The following is a 17,511-nucleotide window of genomic DNA, read 5'->3' on the forward strand; positions in this document are numbered from 1 at the left end:
AATCCCTTGGGGACATCCCTGAGTCCCTCTGGGATGTCCTTGGGTCTCCCCCATCCCTTGGGGACATCCGTGAGCCTCCCAGAATGTCCCCAGGCCTCTCCCATCCCTTGGGGACATCCCTGAGCCCCTCCGGAATGTCCCTGGGTCTCCCCCATCCCTTGGGGACATCCCTGGGCTCTTTGGGATGTCTCTGGGTCTCCCCCATCCCTTGGGGACATCCCTGAACTCCTCTGGGATGTCCCTGGGTCTCCCTCATCCCTTGGGAACATCCCTGAGACCTTCCAGGATGTCCCCAAGTCTCTCCCATCCCTTGGGGACATCCCTGGGCTCTTTGGGATGTCCCCAGGTCTCTCCCAATCCCTTGGGGACATCCTTGAGACCTTCCAGGATGTCCCTGGGTCTCCCCCATCCCTTGGGGACATCCCTGAGCCCCTCCGGGATGTCCCCAAGCCTCTCCCATCCCTTCGGGAGATCCTTGAGACCTTCCAGGATGTCCCTGCGCCTCAATCATCCCTTGGGGACATCCCCGAGCCTCCCTGGGATGTCCCCAGGTCTCTCCCAATCCCTTGGGGACATCCCTGGGCTCTTTGGGATGTCCTTGGGTCTCCCCCATCCCTTGGGAACATCCCTGAGCCCCCCTGGGATGTCCCCAGGTCTCCCTCATCCCTTGGGGACATCCCTGAGTCCCTCTGGGATGTCCCTGGATTTCTCCCATCCCTTGGGGACATCCCTGGGTTCTTTGGGATGTCCCTGGGTCTCTCCCATCCCTTGGGGACATCCCTGAGCCTCCCAGAATGTCCCTGGGTCTCCCCCATTCCTTGGGGACATCCCTGGGCTCTTTGGGATGTTCCTGGGTCTCTCCCATCCCTTGGGGACATCCCTGAGCCCCTCTGGGATGTCCCCCATCCCTTGGTGACATCCCTGGGCTCTTTGGGATGTCCCTGCGCCTCTCTCATCCCTTGGGGACATCCCTGACCCCGCCCCCCCTTCCTTGGGGACATCCCCAGGACCCTCGTGTCCCCGCTCCGTGACGTCCCCACATCCCCCCCCTCCCCAATCCCATCCCTAGGGCTCCCCCCTCTCCGCTCCCTCGTCCCCTTGGTCCCCATCGCCCCCCTCCGTCCCCTCCCGGGGGTCCCTCCCGTCCCCACGCGCCCACTCCCTGAGGACGCGGAAGGGCGGCCCGTGCCCGGGCACGACGACGTCGGCGGCCTCCAGGACGCGGCGCCGCGCGGCCTCCTGCCGCGCCGGGTCCTCGCTGAGCGGCCTCCACGCGTCGCCGTCGTCGCGCCGCTCGAAGAGGTCCCCGGCCACCACCACGGTGCCCGGCGCGGTGCCGCGCACGGCCACGCTCGCGTGGGCGCCCACGTGGCCCGGCGTGGGCAGCACCTCCAGCAGCCCGGGCTCCAGCGCGTAGGGGAGGCCGCGCGCCAGCTCGTGGGGCAGGTAGAGGCCGGCCCCGCGGCTCAGGTCGAAGCCCACCAGCAACGTGGCCTCGGGGAAGAGGTTGAGGTTGCCCACGTGGTCCGAGTGGCCGTGGGTGCAGAGGACGTGGGTGACGTCGGCCGGGCGCAGCCCTTGGGCCGCCAGCAGCTCCAGGAGGCGCCGGCGGCCCCAGGGTCCCCCCGTGTCCACGAGGGCCGTCACGTGAGGACCCCGCACCAGGGTGATGGAGCCGTCGGCGCGTACGTGGCCTCCTGGCAGGGCCTCGCTGTAGCCCTCCTGCAGCACCCGCACACTGTACGGGCGGCCCGGGACCTCCGCGGCGTCGAGCGGCGCCGTGCGCACGCCCGGCAGCATGGCGGCCGCCCCGCCTGGCAAGATGGTGGACGGCGTTGGAAGGTGGAGGTTGGTCTTGGAAGAAGGAGGTTAGTCTTGGAAGATGGCGATTGGCCTTGGAAGGTGGCGGTTGGTCTTGAAAGATGACAGTTGACCTTAGAAAATGGCAGTTGACCCTACAGGACAACGCTTGACCCTTGAAGATGGTGGTTGACCCTACAAGATGACAGTTGACCTTAGAAAATGGCAGTTGACCCTACAGGACGGCGGTTGATCCTTCAAGACGGTGGTTGACCCTACAAGATGACAGTTGACCTTACAAAATGGTGGTTGATCGTAAAAGATGGCGGTTGACCCTACAAGATGGTGGTTGATCCTACAAGATGGTGCTTGGCCTTAGAAGATGATGGTTGATCTTAGGAGATGATGGTCGGTCTTGGAAGACGGCAGTTGGCCTTGGAAGATGATGGTTGATCTTAGAAGATGATGGTTGACCTTAGAAGATGGTGGTTGACCTTAGAAGATGGTGGTTGACCTTAGGAGATGGTGGTCGGCCTTGGAAGATGGCAGTTGACCTTGGAAGATGGTGGTTGACCTCAGAAGATGGCGGTTGACCTCAGAAGATGGCAATTGACCTTGGAAGATAACTATTGATCTTGGAAGGAGAGAACCCAATGGTCTCCCCCATTTCTTCCATCATTCCCAGTGTTTCCCCCCCATTATCCCAAATGGTGTCCCCAAATTCCCCCCATTAACCCCTATGGTCTCCCCCATTTCTCCCAGTATTCCCAGTGGTCCCACCTGTTATGCCCAATGGGCTTCCGTAATTCCGCCCCATTAACCTCAATGGTCTCCCCCAGTTCTTCCATTATTCCCCGTGTTTCCCCCCCATTATCCCAAATGGTGTCCCCAAATTCCCCCCCATTAACCCCAATGGTCTCCCCCATTTCTCCCAATATTCCCAGGGTTTCATCCCATTAACCCCAATGTCCTCCCCCAGGGCCTCCTCCCTTAGCCCCAGTGGTCTCTCCCAACCCATCCCATTATTCCCGGTGTTTCCCTCCCGTTATTCCCAATGGTCTCCCCCGTCTCCCTCTCCTTCGTGGTTCCGTCCCGCGCCCCCCCGATACCATTCGGTGGTTCCGTCCTCAAGACGCCCCCCGCCCCCTCAGGACAGGTTCGTGTGCATCTGCCCCGGAAAAGGGGCGGGCCTTCCGCCGGAAGGCGGCGGCAGCGCGCCGCCATCTTTAAAATGAGGCGCTGTGGGCGCCGCCATGCTGGGGACGGGAAGGGGGGGGGGGGGAGCGCGGCAGACGGGAGGCGGCGAGGGACAAGAAGGAGAAACGGGCCTTTATCACAGGGCTCTCACAGCATTATATACACAGGTTCCTATAGTCCTGTACATTCCATAGGCGGCCAGCAGGGGGAGGCAGCGCTGCGCTTGGCCCTTTAAGGAGGAGGTGGGGGAAGAAGGGAGAAGAAATCGTCTTCGCGCATGCGCACTGGGCGCGCGCGCAGGGGGCGTGCAACGCGCATGCGCCTTGCCCCCGGTGAGGGAGACCCACGGCGACGCGCATGCGCAATGCGCGGCCGCGCAGGTCCTGGCAGGGCGGTAGTGAAGGCGGCGCAGGCCGCGGGAGACGCTGCTGGGAGCGGAGCCAGCGCCGCCCCGTTAAATCCACCGTATTTTATTCCTCGGCTTCGCTGCGGCGGAAAGGGGGGAAAAGCCCTTGGGGGTGACGCCCCGCGGCGTCCAGAGCGCAGCGGGCAGGACCTGCGGCGGCGGCGGCGCGGGGCGGTGCGAAGATGGCGGCCAACGGCGGGGAGGCGGCGTGAGAGGTGGGAGGGGGGACCGGGGTCCCGCTCCCCCCCCCACCGCGTCCGGTGACACGGGGGGGAAGAGGGGGGTCCGTTTTTTGTGCATCCGCTTTCCCGGTTCACGGTTCATCCCCTTCTTCAGGGTTCCGTCTTGTTTCGGGGTCCCCCTTGTGCCTCGGTGCCCGCGCAAATGGGGACCCCCCTGGGCGGGGCGACCGGGTCGGTGGTTCCGCCTTATGCCCCCCCGTGCCTTTTTAGGGAGATACCTATAGAAAAAAGGCAACCATATGGGGCGGGTAATGCTGGTGATGGGGTAATTCTGTAGGGTGGGCGGCCGTATGGAGGGAGCGACCCTATGGGGTGGGTGACCCTATGGAGAGGATGAATATGGAGAGGGCGACCCTATGGGGTGGGTGACCCTATGGAGAGAGCGACTATGGAGGGGGTGACCCTATGGGGTGGGTGATCCTATGGAAGGGATGAATATGGAAGGGGTGGCCCTATGGGGTGGGTGATCCTATGGAGAAGGTGCCTATGGAGAGAGTGATCCTATGGAGGTGACCATATGGGGTGGGTGATCCTATGGAGAGGGCGATCCTATGGGGTGGGTGACCCTATGGAGAGAGTGACTATGGAGGGGGCGACCCTATGGGGTGGGTGACCCTATGGAGAGAGCGACTATGGAGGGGGTGACCCTATGGGGTGGGTGACCCTATGGAGGGGATGACTATGGAAGGGGTGGCCCTATGGGATGGGTGATCCTATGGAGAAGAGGATCCTATGGGGAGAGTGTTCCTATGGAGAAGGTGACCATATGGGGTGGGTGACCCAATGGAGAGGGCGATCCTATGGAGGGGGTAACCCTATGGGATGGGTGATCCTATGGAGAGGACGACCCTGTGGGGTGGGCGACCCTCTGGAGGGAATAATCATATAGATCTATGGAGAAAAGGACCACGCCATAGGGAAGAGGCAAGTCCATAGTGTCTCTGTTGCTCGTATATTCTTTGCTTTAACGTTGCCATTTCGTGTCCCCGCGCAGCTCCGTCCGGGGTCCCCTATGGGCTCCCTATAGGTCCCTATAGGAGGAGGAGGATGGCGGAGGAGAAGAAGCTCAAGCTGAGCCACACGCTGCTGCCGGCCGAGTCCATGAAGGGGATGGCCGAGGCCATGGGGCTGGCGCAGGTGGCCGAGGAGAGCTGCCAGCTGCTGGCCGACGAGGCCAGCTACCGCCTCAAGGAGATCGCGCAGGTGGGGGGGACGGGGGGGACACGGGGGGACAGGGGGACACGGGGACGGGGGGGGGACATGGGGATATGGGGGGACATGGGGGGACATGGGGACATGGGGACGGGGGGGGACACGGGTATATGGGGGGACATGGGGACATGGGGGGACATGGGGACATGGGGGGACATGGGGACACGGGGACGGGGGGGGACATGGGAATATGGGGGGACATGGGGACACGGGGACATGGGGGGGGACATGGGAATATGGGGGGACATGGGGACATGGGGACACGGGGACGGGGGGGACATGGGAATATGGGGGGACATGGAGACATGGGGGGACATGGGGACACGGGGACGGGGGGGACATGGGGACGGGGGGGACATGGGGACACGGGGACGGTGGGGACACGGGGGGACATGGGGACACGGGGACGGGGGGGGACACGGGGATGTGGGGGGAACATGGGGATATGGGAGGGCATGGGGACACGGGGACGGGGGGGCATGGGGACAGGGGGGACATGGGGGGGACACGGGGACGGGGGGGGTCATGGGGACAGGGGGGACATGGGGACATGGGGGGACATGGGGACACGGGGACGGGGGGGACATTGGGACACGGGGGGGACAGGGGGACACGGGGACGGGGGGGGACACGGGGACGTGGGGGGGGGACATGGGGATATGGGGAGGACACCACGGGGACGGGGGGGACACGGGGATGTGGGGGGACACGGGGGGGACACGTGGATGGGGGGGACATGGGGAGGACATGGTGGGGACACGGGGACACGGCGGGGACACGGGGACTTGGGGGGGGACATGGGGATATGGGGAGGACACGACGGGGACACGGGGACAGGGGGGACACGGGGACATGGCAGGGACACGGGGACAGGGGGGACATGGCAGGGACATGGGGATATGGGGGGACACGGGGACATGGGGGGAACACGGGGATATGGGGGGGACATGAGGATGTGTGTGTGGAGGATACAGGGACATGGGGGGACATGGAGGGGAACACGGGGACATGAGGGGGACACGGGGACACGGGGATGGGGGGGACATGGGGACACTGGGGAGGACATGGGGATATGGGGGGGACATGGGGGGGGACACGGGGACAGGGGGGACACGGGGACCTGGGGATATGGGGAAGACATGGGGACGTGGGGGGACACGGGGATGGGGAGACACGGGGATATGGGGGGACATGGGGAGAACATGGGGACGGGAGGGAACACGGGGATATGGGGGGGACATGGGGATTTGGGGGGGACACAGGGACATGGGGGGAACAGGGGGATATGGGGGGGACACGGGGACAGGGCGGGAGACACAGGGACCGGGGGGACACAGGGATATGGGGGGGACACGGGGACGGGTTGGGGGACGTGGGGACAGGGGAGGACATGGAGGGACACAGGGATATGTGGGGGGGATACAGGGACATGGGGGGACACGGAGATGGGGGGGACATGGGGATGGGGGGACAGGGGACAGAGGGATATGTGGGGGGGACATGGGGACAGAGAGGGACACAGGGACATGGGTGGGTACAGGGACATGGTGGGGACACAAGGACAGGGGGGGACATGGGGATATGTGTGGGGGGGATACAGGGACACGGGAGGGGACACGGGGACATGGGGGTGGGACACGGTCCCCACCGCAAAGGGACCCCCCGGCCCCATGTCCCTCGTTTCCCCCCGCGCCCTGCGGTGTCCCCTGCCCTGGGGGGGTGACACGGGGGTGTCCCCGCCGCGCCGACCCCCCCCCCGGTGTCATTGTCCCCAACCCCAGGACGCGCTCAAGTTCATGCACATGGGCAAGAGGCGGCGCCTGACGACCGGGGACGTCGACTTCGCCCTCAAGCTCAAGAACGTGGAGGTGACACCAGGGGAGGGGACATCGCGGGGGGGACATGGGGGGGGACTGGGGACATGGGGGAGGGGACAGGGATGCCCTGGGGGGAGGGGGTTCCGGGGACGTGGGGACATGGGGAAGTGGGGGGGACGGAGGGCGACAGAGGGGACATGGGGACATAGGGGGGATGTGGGAGGGAGGGAGTACAGGGACATGAGGGGGACATAGAGACATGGAGGGGGACATGAGGGGGACATAGGGACATGGAGGGGGACATGGGGGGATGGAGGGACATGGGGGGCATATGGGGATGGGGGGAGGATAAAGGGATATGGGGTGGACATGGGGACATGAGGAGGGTCATGGGGATGTGGGGGGGGGTACAGGGACACGAGGGGGACATGGGGACACGGTGGGGACATGGGGAAGTGGAAGAGGGGGAATACAGGGACATGGGGACTTGGGGACATGGAAGGGGACATGGAGGGGGACATGGGGAAGTGGGGGGGACGGAGGGGGACAGAGGGGACATGGGGACACGGGGGATGTGGGAGAGAGGGAGTACAGGGACATGAGGGGGACATAGGGACATGGAGGGGGACATGAGGGGGACATAGGGACATGGAGGGGGACATGGGGGGATGGAGGGACATGGGGGGCATATGGGGATGGGGGGAGGATAAAGGGATATGGGGTGGACATGGGGACATGAGGGGGGTCATGGGGATGTGGGGGGGGGGTACAGGGACACTAGGGGGACATGGGGACACGGGATGGGACATGGAGATGTGGGGGGGATACGGGGATGTAGGGGGGATATAGGGACTCGGTGGGGGACGTGGGGACATGGAGGAGGTCACGGGGATGTGGGGAGGGATACAGGGACACGGAGAGGGACATGGGGACGTGAGGGGGGATACAGGGGTGTAGGGGGGGATATAGGGATGTGGTGGGGACATGGGGACGTGATGGGGACGTGGAGGGGCATATGGGGAAGTGTAGGGGGGAACACGGGGGGGATACGAGGATGTAGGGGGAATACAGGGACGTGGGGGGACATGGGGACATGGAGGGGGACATGGGGAAGTGGGGGGGAAGATGGAGGGGATACAAGGATGTGGGGGGGGATGCAGGGATTTGGGGGACATTGGGGGGACACAGGGATGTGGAAGAGCGGGAATCCAGGGACATGAGGGGGACATGGTGGGAATGTGGGGCAAATGGGGGGGATACAAGGATGTGGGGGGGGATACAGGGATGTGGGGGACACAGCTGGGACACGGGGATGTGGACGAGGGGGATACAGGGATGTAGAGGGGACATGGAGACATGGGGGGACACAGGGGCATGGACGAGGGGGATGCAGGGACATGAGAGGGACACGGGGACGGGGGAGACACGGGGATGTGCAAGAGGAGGAATATAGGGACATGGTGGGGACATTGGGACATGGAGGGGGACACGGGGATGTGGACGAGGGGGATACAGGGACATAGGGGGGACACGGGGACATCGTGGGGGGACATGGGAAAGTGGGGGAGCACGGGGGAGATACAGCGATGTGGGGGACACAGCCGGGACACGGGGACGTGGACGAGAGGAAATAGAGGGATGTGGGGACATGGGGACGTGGACAAGGGGGATACAGGGACATGGGGACATGGCGGGGACATGGGGACATGGACGAGAGGAAATACAGGGACATGGGGACACGGTGGGGACATGGGGATGTGGACGAGGAGGATACAGGGATGTAGAGGGGACATGGGGGGGGTCACAGGGGCATGGACGAGGGGGATGGAGGGACATGGTGGGGACATGGGGAAGTGGGGGAGCACGGGGGGGATACAGGGATGTGGGGAACACAGCCAGGACACGGGGACGTGGACGAGAGGAAATACAGGGATGTGGGGACATGGGATGGACATGGGGACGTGGACGACGAGGAATACAGGGATGTAGAGGGAACATTGGGGGGGACACAGGGGCATGGACGAAGGGGATAGAGGGACATGAGAGGGACATGGGGACATGGATGAGGGGGATACAGGGACAGGGGGACATGGAGGGGACATGGGGATGTGGATGAGAAGGAATACAGGGATGTAGAGGGGACATGGGGGGGGCACAGGGGCATGGACGAGGGGGATGGAGGGACATGGTGGGGACATGGGGACGTCGTGGGGGGACATGGGGATGTGGACGAGGGGGATACAGGGATGTAGAGGGGACATGGGGGGGGCACAGGGACATAGACAAGGGGGATACAGGGACATGGGGACACGGGGACGTCGCGGGGGGACACGTAGGGGTGCAGGGGGGGTCGGGGCTGTCCCCCCCCCATAACGCTCCCCCCCCCAGCCGCTCTACGGCTTCCACGCTCCCGAGTTCCTGCCGTTCCGCTTCGCCAGCGGCGGGGGCCGGGAGCTCTACTTCTACGAGGAGCCGGAGCTGGAGCTGAGCGACATCATCAACACCCCCCTGCCCCGCGTCCCGCTCGACGTGTGCCTCAAGGGTGCGCGGGGGGGGACGGGGGACGTGGGGACACATGGGGGACACGCGGGGACACCTGTCTGCGGGGGGGTCCCGGTGCTGGGGGTCACTGAACAGCTACCCCCCCCCCCCGGGAGCATCCCGGGGCCGGGTTGGGACTTAGAGCCCCCTCCAGCATCCGTGACCCCCCCCACAGGATCCATGACCCCCCCCCCCACAGCATCCCAGGGCCCTATGGGGACCTATAGACCCCCCCCAGCATCCATGACCCCCCCCCCAACATCCGTGACCCCCCCCCCCCCCCGAGCTTCCCAGACCCCTATCGGGACTTATAGCCCCCCCCCGCCACCATCCGTGACCCCCCCCCCCAGCATCCGTGACCCCCCCCATAGGATCCATGACCCCCCCCACAGCATCCCAGGGCCCTATGGGGACCTATAGACCCCCCCAGCATCCATGACCCCCCCCCCAGCATCCGTGACTCCCCCCCCCCCAGAGCCTCCCAGACCCCTATTGGGACTTATAGCCCCGCCCCCAGCATCCATGACTCCCCCCCCGCCACCATCCATGACCCCCCCCCCAGCATCCGTGACCCCCCCCACAGCATCCCAGGGCCCTATGGGGACCTATAGACCCCCCCAGCATCCATGACCCCCCCCCCAGCATCCATGACCCCCCCCCCCGCCCAGAGCTTCCCAAACCCCTATCGGGACCTATAGACCCCCCAGCATCCATGACTCCCCCCCCCCAGCATCCGTGACCCCCCCAGAGCATCTTGGGCCCCTATCAGGACCTATAGCCCCCCCCACCGTCCGTGACCCCCTCCCCAGAGCATCCGTGACCCCCCCCAGAGCATCCCGGACCCCTATTGAGACCTATAGCCCCCCCAGCATCCGTGACCCCCCCCAGAGCATCCATGACCCCCCCCCCCAGAGCATCCCAGACCCCTATTGGGACCCATAGCCCCCCCCAGCATCCATGACCCGCCCCCACCAGAGCATCCCAGACCCCTATCGGGACCTATAGCCCCCCCCAGCATCGGGGCCCCCCCCAGAGCATCCCAGAGCCCTATCAGGACCTATAGCCCCCCCCAGCATCCGTGACCCCCCCCCACAGGATCCATGCCCCCCCCCCAGAGCATCCCAGACCCCTATTGGGACCTATAGCCCCCACCCCCCCCCCCGAGCATCCCGGACCCCTATTGGGGGGATCCCCCATATAGCCCCCTCCTATAGCCCCCCCCCACCCCAGCATCCGTGACCCCCCCAGAGCATCTCGGGCCCCTATCAGGACCTATAGCCCCCCCCACCATCCGTGACCCCCCCAGAGCATCCCGGACCCCCCCCCAGAGCATCCCGGACCCCTATTGGGACCTATAGCCCCCTCCAGCATCGGGGCCCCCCCAGAGCATCCCAGACCCTTATGGGGACCTATAGGCCCCCAGCATCCATGACCCCCCCCCAGAGCTTCCCAGACCCCTATGGGGACCTGCAGCCCCCCATCAGCATCCGTGACCCCCCCAGGGCATCAGTGATGATTTTGGGGCCAAAGAGGGTTTTTTTTAACTCATTTTAACCATTTTCTCCCATTTTTGTGACCCCAGCGCACTGGCTCGCATCGAGGGGGTGCAGCCGGCCATCCCGAGAACCCCCCCCCGGGTGAGTGAGAATGCCCCCCCCGGGGCAAATCCACCCCCCCCAGTGCACAATTGCCCCCCCAGCAGCCCAAATTTGCCCCCCATTGTATCTCCAACCCCCCCAGCTCAAATCTAAGTCCCCCCCCATGCAGTTTTGCCCCCCCTCCATGCAGATCTGCCCCTCTTCGTGCGGTTTTGCCCCCTCTCAGTGCAATTTCCCCCCCACCAGTGTAGTACTATCCCCCCCATACAGTTTTGCCCCCCTCTTGGTGCAGATCTGCCCCCTCCATCTAGTTTTGCCCCCCAGCTCAAATCCAAGTTCCCCTCAGTGTATTTTTGCCCCCCCTCGGTGCAGATCTGCCCGCCCCATGCAATTTTGCCCCCCCCAGTGCAAATCTGCCCTTCCCCATAGAGTTTTGCCCCCCCAGTGCAGATCTGCCCCCTCCATCTAGTTTTGCCCCCCCAGCTCAAATCCAAGGCCCTCCTTGGTGCAATTTTGCCCCCCCCGCCAGTACAGATCTGCCCCCCCCCATACAGTTTTGCCCTTATTCAATGCAGTTTTGCCCCCCCCTCCCCATGCAGTTTTGCCCCCGGTGCAGATCTGCCCCCCCCATGCAATTTTGCCCCCCCCATGCAGTTTTGCCCCCCCCATGCGGTTTTGCCCCCCCCATACAGTTTTGCCCCTTATTCAATGCAATTTTGCCCCCCCCATGCAGTTTTGCCCCCCCCCCGGTGCAGATCTGCCCCCTCCATGCAGTTTTGCCCCCCCCCCCGGTGTAGATCTGCCCCCCCCATGCAGTTTTGCCCCCCCACTGGTGCAGTTTTGCCCCCCCCGGGTTGCAGATCTGCCCCCCCCATGCAGTTTTGCCCCCCACTGGTGTGCAGTTTTTGCCCCCCCCCATGCAGTTTTGCCCCCCCCAGTGCAGATCTGCCCCCCCCATGCAATTTTGCCCCCCCCCCATGCAGTTTTGCCCCCCCCATGCAATTTTGCCCCCCCAGTGCAGACCTGCCCCCCCATGCAGTTTTGCCCCCACTGGTGCAGTTTTGCCCCCCCGTGCAGATCTGCCCCCCCCATGCAGTTTTGCCCCCCCATGCAGTTTTGCCCCCCCCCCGTGCAGTTTTGCCCCCCCCGACGCTGTCCCCCCCCGCAGCCCCCAAGGAGCAGCAGAAGGCCGAGGCCACGGAGCCCCTCAAGGCCACCAAGCCGGGCCAGGAGGACGAGGGTCCCCCAAGGGGAAGGGGCCGAGCGGCGCCGCCGACGGCAAAGGTGGGTCTGGGGGCGCGGGGGGCTCCGTGGGGTGTCCGTGGGGCTCCGTGGGGTGTTTGTGGAGCTCTGTGGGGTGTCCAGGATGCTCCGTGGGGTGTTCGTGGGGCTCTGTGGGGCTCTGTGGGGTGTCCAGGGTGCTCCGTGGGTTGTTTGTGGGGCTCCGTGGGTTGTTTGTGGGGCTCCATGGGGTGTTTGTGGGGCTCTGTGGGCAGTCCAGGATGCTCCGTGGGGTGTTTGTGGGGCTCCGTGGGGTGTTCGTGGAGCTCCGTGGGGCTCTGTGGGGCTCCATGGGGTGTTTGTGGCGCTCTGTGGGGTGTCTGTGGGGCTCCATGGGGTGTTTGTGGAGCTCTGTGGGGTGTCTGTGGTGCTTTGTGGGGCTCCATGGGGTGTTTGTGGAGCTCTGTGGGGTGTCTGTGGTGCTTTGTGGGGCTCCATGGGGTGTTTGTGGAGCTCTGTGGGGTGTTCGTGGGGTTCTGTGGGGTGTTTGTAGAGCTTTGTGGGGCTCCGTGGGGTGTCCAGAACACTCCGTGGGGTGTTTGTGGGGCTCCTTGGGGGTGTTCGTGGGGCTCGTGGGGTGTCCAGGACGCTCCATGGGGTGTTTGTGGGGCTCCGTGGGGTGTTTGTGGAGCTCCCTGGGGTGTTCATGGAGCTCTATGGGGGTGTTTGTGGAGCTCCGTGGACATTTTGTGGGAGCTCGTGATTGGGGGTGTTCATGGAGCTCCATGGACATCTGTGGAGCTCCGTGGGGTGTTTGAGGGGCTCGGTGGGGTGTTCGTGGAGCAACATGAACATTTGTGAAGCTTTGTGGGGTGTTCATGGAGCTCCATGGGGTGTTTTGTGGAGGCTCTGTGGACATTTGTGGAGCTCCGTGGACATTTGTGGAGCTCTATGGGGTATTCGTGGAGCTCCATGGACTTTTATGGAGCTCTATGGGGTGTTCATGGAGCTCTATGGGGTGTTTGTGGAACTCCATGGACATTTGTGGAGCTCCATGGGGTGCTTGAGGGGCTCCGTGGGGTGTTTGTGGAGCTCCATGGGGTGTTTATGGAGCTCTATGTAGTGTTCGTGGAGCTCCGTGGGGTGGTCGTGGAGCTCAATGGATGTTTGTGGAACTCCGTGGTCATTTCTGGAGCTCCGTGGGACTTTCAGGAGGCTCTGATGGGGCAGGTTATGGAGCCCCGTGGGGCTCAGGATGGGACGGCCGCCCCCGTGGGGTGTCCCCGTGTCCCCTGAGCGCCCCGTGTCCCCGCGCAGGGGAAGGACAAGAAGGGGCCGCTGCTGGAGGGGGCCCCGCTGCGGCTCAAGCCGCGCAGCGTCCACGAGCTCTCCGTGGAGCAGCAGCTCTACTACAAGGAGATCACGGAGGCCTGCGTGGGCTCCTGCGAGGCCAAGCGGGCCGTGAGTGTCCCCCGGGGTGGCCCCGTGGCCCCCGTGGTGTCCCCGTGGCCCCTGTGGTGTCCCCATGTCCCCAGCACCCTCCCCAGGGTTGTTCTGCTGTCCTGAGGAACATCTTGATGACCCCAGGTTCTCCTCAAGGGTGTCCCTGTGTCCCCAGCGCCCTCCCCAGGGATGTCCTGTTGTCCTGAGAGACATCTCAATGACCCAAAGTTCTCCTCACGGGTGTCCCCATGTCCCCAGCGCCCTCCTCAAGGATGTCCTGCTGTCCTGAGGAACATCTCAATGACCCCAGGTTCTCAAGGGTGTCCCCGTGTCCCCAGTGCCCTCCTCAGGGATGTCCTGCTGTCCTGAGGGACATCTTGATGACCCCAGGTTCTCCTCAAGGGTGTCCCCATGTCCCTAGGCCCTCCCCAGGGATGTCCCGCTGTCCTGAGGAACATCTCAATGACCCCAGGTTCTCCTCAAGAGTGTCCCCGTGTCCCCAGTGCCCTCCCCAGGGATGTCCCGCTGTCCTGAGGGACATCTTGATGACCCCAGGTTCTCCTCAAGGGTGTCCCCATGTCCCTAGGCCCTCCCCAGGGATGTCCCGCTGTCCTGAGGGACATCTCAATGACCCCAGGTTCTCCTCAAGAGTGTCCCCGTGTCCCCAGTGCCCTCCCCAGGGATGTCCCGCTGTCCTGAGGGACATCTCAATGACCCCAGCTTGTCCTCAAGGGTGTCCCTGTGTCCCCAGCGCCCTCCCCAGGGATGTCCCGCTGTCCTGAGGGACATCTCGATGACCCCAGGTTCTCCTCAAGGGTGTCCCCATGTCCCTAGGCCCTCCCCAGGGATGTCCCGCTGTCCTGAGGAACATCTCAATGACCCCAGGTTCTCAAGGGTGTCCCCGTGTCCCCCAGTGCCCTCCCCAGGGATGTCCCGCTGTCCTGAGGGACATCTCAGTGACCCCAGGTTCTCCTCAAGGGTGTCCCCATGTTCCCAGCGCCCTCCCCCAGGGATGTCCTGGTGTCCTGAGGAACATCTCAATGACCCCAGGTTCTCCTCAAGGGTGTCCCCATGTCCCTAGGCCCTCCTCAGGGATGTCCCGCTGTCCTGAGGGACATCTCGATGACCCCAGGTTCTCCTCAAGGGTGTCCCCATGTCCCTAGGCCCTCCTCAGGGATGTCCCGCTGTCCTGAGGGACATCTCGATGACCCCAGGTTCTCCTCAAGGGTGTCCCCATGTCCCTAGGCCCTCCTCAGGGATGTCCCGCTGTCCTGAGGGACATCTCGATGACCCCAGGTTCTCCTCAAGGGTGTGCCCCTCTGTCCCCAGCGTCCTCCCCAAGGGCGTCCCCACATCCCCTGTGTCCCCACGTGTCCCGGTGACATCCCCGTGTCCTCCTAGGAGGCCCTGCAGAGCATCGCCACCGACCCCGGCCTCTACCAGATGCTGCCGCGTTTCAGCACCTTCATCTCCGAGGGGGGTGAGCATGAGGGGACACCACGACCCCTGCCACCACGGGTGGCCCCGTGGTGACCGCGCTGTCCCCAACCGTCCCCCAGGTGCGCTCGTGAACGTGGTGCAGAACAACCTGGCGCTGCTCATCTACCTCATGCGCATGGTGAAGGCCCTCATGGACAACCCCACGCTCTACCTGGAGAAATACGTGAGCGCGTCCCCCACCCCGTCCCCTCCCCGGCGTTGTCCCCGTCCGTCCCGGTGGCCAACGCTGGTGTCCCCGCGTGTCCCGCAGCTCCACGAGCTCATCCCGGCCGTCATGACGTGCATCGTGAGCCGGCAGCTCTGCCTGCGGCCCGACGTGGACAACCACTGGGCCCTGCGCGACTTCGCCGCCCGCCTGGTGGCCCAGGTCTGCAAGAACTTCAGCACCACCACCAACAACATCCAGTCCCGCATCACCAAGACCTTCACCAAGGTGGGAGCGCGTGGCCGTGCCCCACGGCTGCGTGGGGGGACGGGGTTGGTGCCCCACGGTTGGGTTTGGGTCAAGGACAGGGCCATGGGGTAGGGATGGAGGCCCATGGTTGGGTTTGGGACAGGGTTGGTGCCCCACGGTTGGGTTTGGGTCAAGGACATGGCCATGGGGTAGGGATGGAGCCGTGCAGTTGGGTGTGGGGGCTGGGATGGCTGCCCCATGGTTGGGTTTGGGACAGGGTTGATGCCCCATGGTTGGGTTTGGGGACGAGGTGGTTCTTCACGATTGAGTTTGGGGACAGGGTTAGAGCCCCTGGTTGGGTGTGGGACATGGTTGGTGCCCCATGGTTGGGTTTGGGTCAAGGACAGGGCCATGGGGTAGGGATGGAGCCCTGCAGTTGGGTGTGGGGCTGGGATGGTGCCCCATGGTTGGGTTTGGGGACAGGGTTGGTGCCCTATGGTTGGGTTTGGTACAAGGACAGGGCCATGGGGTAGGGATGGAGCCCTGCAGTTGGATGTGGGGCTGGGGTGGTGTCCCATGGTTGGGTTTGGGACATGGTTGATGCCCCATGGTTGGGTTTGGGGACGAGGTGGTTCTTCACAATTGGGTTTGGGGACAGGGTTGGAGCCCCTGGTTGGGTATGGGACATGGTTGATGCCCCATGGTTGGGTTTGGGTCAAGGACAGGGCCATGGGGTAGGGATGGAGCCCTGCAGTTGGGTGTGGGGCTGGAATGATGCCCCATGGTTGGGTTTGGGGACAGGGTTGGTGGCCCATGGTTGGGTTTAGGGACAAGGTGGTGCCCCACGGTTGGGTTTGGGGACAGGGTGGTGACCCATAGTTGGATTTGGTGCAAGAACGGGGCCATGGGGCAGGGACAAGGACAAGAATTGGGGGACAGAGCTGGGAGATGGGGTTGTGATGGAGAGATTGGGGGCAGAACTGGGGCTATGGGGCAGGAATGGGGACAGGAATGGGGATTTGGGGCAGAGTTGGGGACAGGAACGGGGATTTGGGGACAGAGGGGGGGGATTTGGAGCCCATCCATGGGGCAGGATTTGGGGCCCATCTCCCCCTTCTTCTGCCCCAGAGCTGGGTGGACGAGAAGACGCCCTGGACCACGCGCTACGGCTCCATCGCGGGGCTGGCCGAGCTGGGCCATGACGTGAGTGTCCCCACTGTCCCCCCGCCCATGGCACCGTGTCCCCGTCGTGTCCCCCCACGTCCCTGCCGTGTGTCCCCCCCCATCACACTGCCCTGTGGGTCCCCATCGTCCTCACAGCGCTGGGTTCCTGCCCCCGCTGTGTCCCTCGTGTCCTCCTCCCGATGTCCCCCTGATGTCCCCCGGTGTCCCCAGGTCATCAAGACGCTGATCCTGCCCCGGCTGCAAGTGGAGGGCGAGCGGGTGCGGAGCATCCTGGAGGGCCCCGTCGTCAGCAACATCGACAAGATCGGGGCTGACCACGTCCAGACCCTGCTGCTGGTGGGACTTGGGGACATGGGGACATGGGGAAGGGGGACACAGGAGCACCCTGTGGTCAGCAACATTGACCAGATGGAGACCATCCATCTTCTGATGGGACCTGGGGACACGGGGACGTGGGGAAGGGGGACACGGGAGCACCCTGTGGTCAGCAGCATTGACCAGATGGAGACCGTCCATCTTCTGATGGGACTTGTGGACAGGGGAAATGGGGAAGGGGGACACGGGAGCACCCTGTGGTCAGCAGCATTGACCAGATGGAGACCGTCCATCTTCTGATGGGACCTGGGGACACGGGGACATGGGGAAGGGGGACACGGGAGCACCCTGTGGTCAGCAGCATTGACCAGATGGAGACCGTCCATCTTCTGATGGGACTTGTGGACACGGGGACATGGGAAGGGGGACACGGGAGCACCCTGTGGTCAGCAGCATTGACCAGATGGAGACCATCCATCTTCTGATGGGACCTGGGGACACGGGGACATGGGGAAGGGGGACACGGGAGCACCCTGTGGTCAGCAGCATTGACCAGACGGAGACCGTCCATCTTCTGATGGGACTTGGGGACACGGGGACATGAGGTGAGGGACACAGAGTCAGCAACCAGATAGAGACC

At 64.2% G+C, this 17,511-nt stretch overlaps 1 protein-coding gene across 1 annotated transcript; it reads left to right on the forward strand.

Annotated features, from left to right (window-relative positions):
- Positions 1 to 4,686: 4,686 nt before the first annotated feature.
- LOC148595003 (transcription initiation factor TFIID subunit 6-like) lies at positions 4,687 to 16,946 on the forward strand (the record flags this gene model as incomplete). Its single annotated transcript, XM_088522827.1, is given in 12 exon segments — positions 4,687 to 4,848; positions 6,639 to 6,725; positions 9,063 to 9,216; positions 10,798 to 10,825; positions 10,827 to 10,852; positions 11,982 to 12,097; positions 13,352 to 13,495; positions 14,879 to 14,957; positions 15,037 to 15,140; positions 15,228 to 15,410; positions 16,500 to 16,574; positions 16,767 to 16,946. Coding segments are annotated over 12 exon segments (1,332 nt in total), but the record flags the coding sequence as incomplete, so codon positions are not given.
- Between the last annotated feature and the right edge of the window lie 565 nt (positions 16,947 to 17,511).

This window comes from Tinamus guttatus, unplaced genomic scaffold, assembly GCF_059628265.1.
Source record: "Tinamus guttatus ecotype Peru unplaced genomic scaffold, ASM5962826v1 Tinamus_guttatus_pri_ptg000167l, whole genome shotgun sequence".
Lineage (NCBI taxonomy): Eukaryota > Metazoa > Chordata > Aves > Tinamiformes > Tinamidae > Tinamus > Tinamus guttatus.